We start from the raw sequence: 1,249 nt of genomic DNA, 5'->3' as shown, positions 1-1,249 counted from the left end.
CCGAGTCGAGACCAGAAGTCGCTGGACAGCGACGACAGGTCTAGACTACCCCCTCGTCGACGCCGTCGCGAGGCGCACGAGGCGCCGCTGCATGGACGCGGCGGACCCGTCCCGCGCGGCCGCGGACGCGCGGGGCGCGGGCATGGGCTCCGCGGGCGCGGCGGGGCAGTAGACGCACCGCACGTACTCGGCCATGCGGTAGCTCGTCGGCTCGCGCTTCCGCGTCGCGTAGAACGCGCTCCAGTAGGGCTCGTGGGCCCGCGGCGAGGGGCCCCTGCGCGACGGTGCGTGCCGCGGTCCCCGGCCACGTCCCCGGCCCGTGCCCGGGCCGTGCCCGGGGCCCCGTGCCGGGCCCGTGCCGGGCCTCCCCGGCCCGTGCCCGGCCCGTGCCCGGGGCCCGTGCCGAGTGCCGGGCCCGTGCCGGGCCGCGTGGCCCGTGCCCGGCCCGTGCCCGGGGGCCCGTGCCGAGTGCCGTGCCGCGTGCCGGGCCCGTGCCGGGCCGCGCGCCCTGAGCGCATTTACCGTGCCGGAACCCCCGTGCCCGCCGTCCCCGCCCCCCGTCCCGGGGCCGGACCGTCGCGCAGGGGCCCGTGCGGCGGCACAGGGCGCAGAGTAAGGTGGCATCACTATAAATTCGCCACACGCTTATACGACGCGTCGCGACGCCCGAGTCAAAGCGTTCGCTACGACCGCGACCGCGCCCGTTCCGCCCCCGGGGCGTCACCCGCCGAGCGCGGTCGTCGTCGCCCCGGGGTCGGCGGGGGCCGCTACATGCGGACGGCGCTGCTCGTCGCGCTACTCTGCTCCGCAAGAGCGACAAAACCCGCCGCGCCCTTCGACGTCGCGGACGAGGCCGCCGCCGCCGCGGGCCTCGAGTGCCCGGGCGCCGACGTCGCCGACGTCGCCGCGCGCGTCGAAAAGCTCGGCGCGAACGCGTCGACCGCGGCCGTGGAGCGCGTCCTCGAGGCCGCGGTCGCCGCGAGCGCCCACGCGCGCGCGCACCGCCGCGTCGCGCTCGTCAAGACGCACAAGACGGCGTCGGGCACAGGGCAGGAAAAGAGTGATTCAAGTTCGCTTCAACATGAGTGTTCCGCGCGCGCGCGTTCTGGAAAAAGCATCCGCGCTTCGAGACCGTTCCGAGAGATGATCGCTCGTCCAAAAGTTAGCCGAAACGAGTGGAAAACGACCGAGAGAGGAGCCTCCAAAGTTGGGAATTTCGCACTCTTTTCCTGCCCAGGTCGGGCACGCT

General features: G+C 74.6%; 1 protein-coding gene across 1 annotated transcript in view; it reads left to right on the top strand.

Moving 5' to 3' along the window:
• Positions 1-771: 771 nt before the first annotated feature.
• AURANDRAFT_68649 (hypothetical protein) overlaps positions 772-1,249 on the top strand; it is a gene marked incomplete at both ends in the record, with an annotated part of 5,338 nt that continues 4,860 nt past the window's right edge. The window contains one exon of the mRNA XM_009044359.1: positions 772-1,017. Coding sequence (XP_009042607.1) covers positions 772-1,017 — 246 coding nt within the window. The remainder of the gene's footprint in view (positions 1,018-1,249) is intronic.

The sequence above is a fragment of the Aureococcus anophagefferens genome, assembly GCF_000186865.1.
Source record: "Aureococcus anophagefferens unplaced genomic scaffold AURANscaffold_271, whole genome shotgun sequence".
NCBI lineage: Eukaryota > Pelagophyceae > Pelagomonadales > Pelagomonadaceae > Aureococcus > Aureococcus anophagefferens.
The sequence above is the reverse complement of the archived record's forward strand: the minus strand, read 5'-3'. Positions and strand labels throughout refer to the sequence as shown.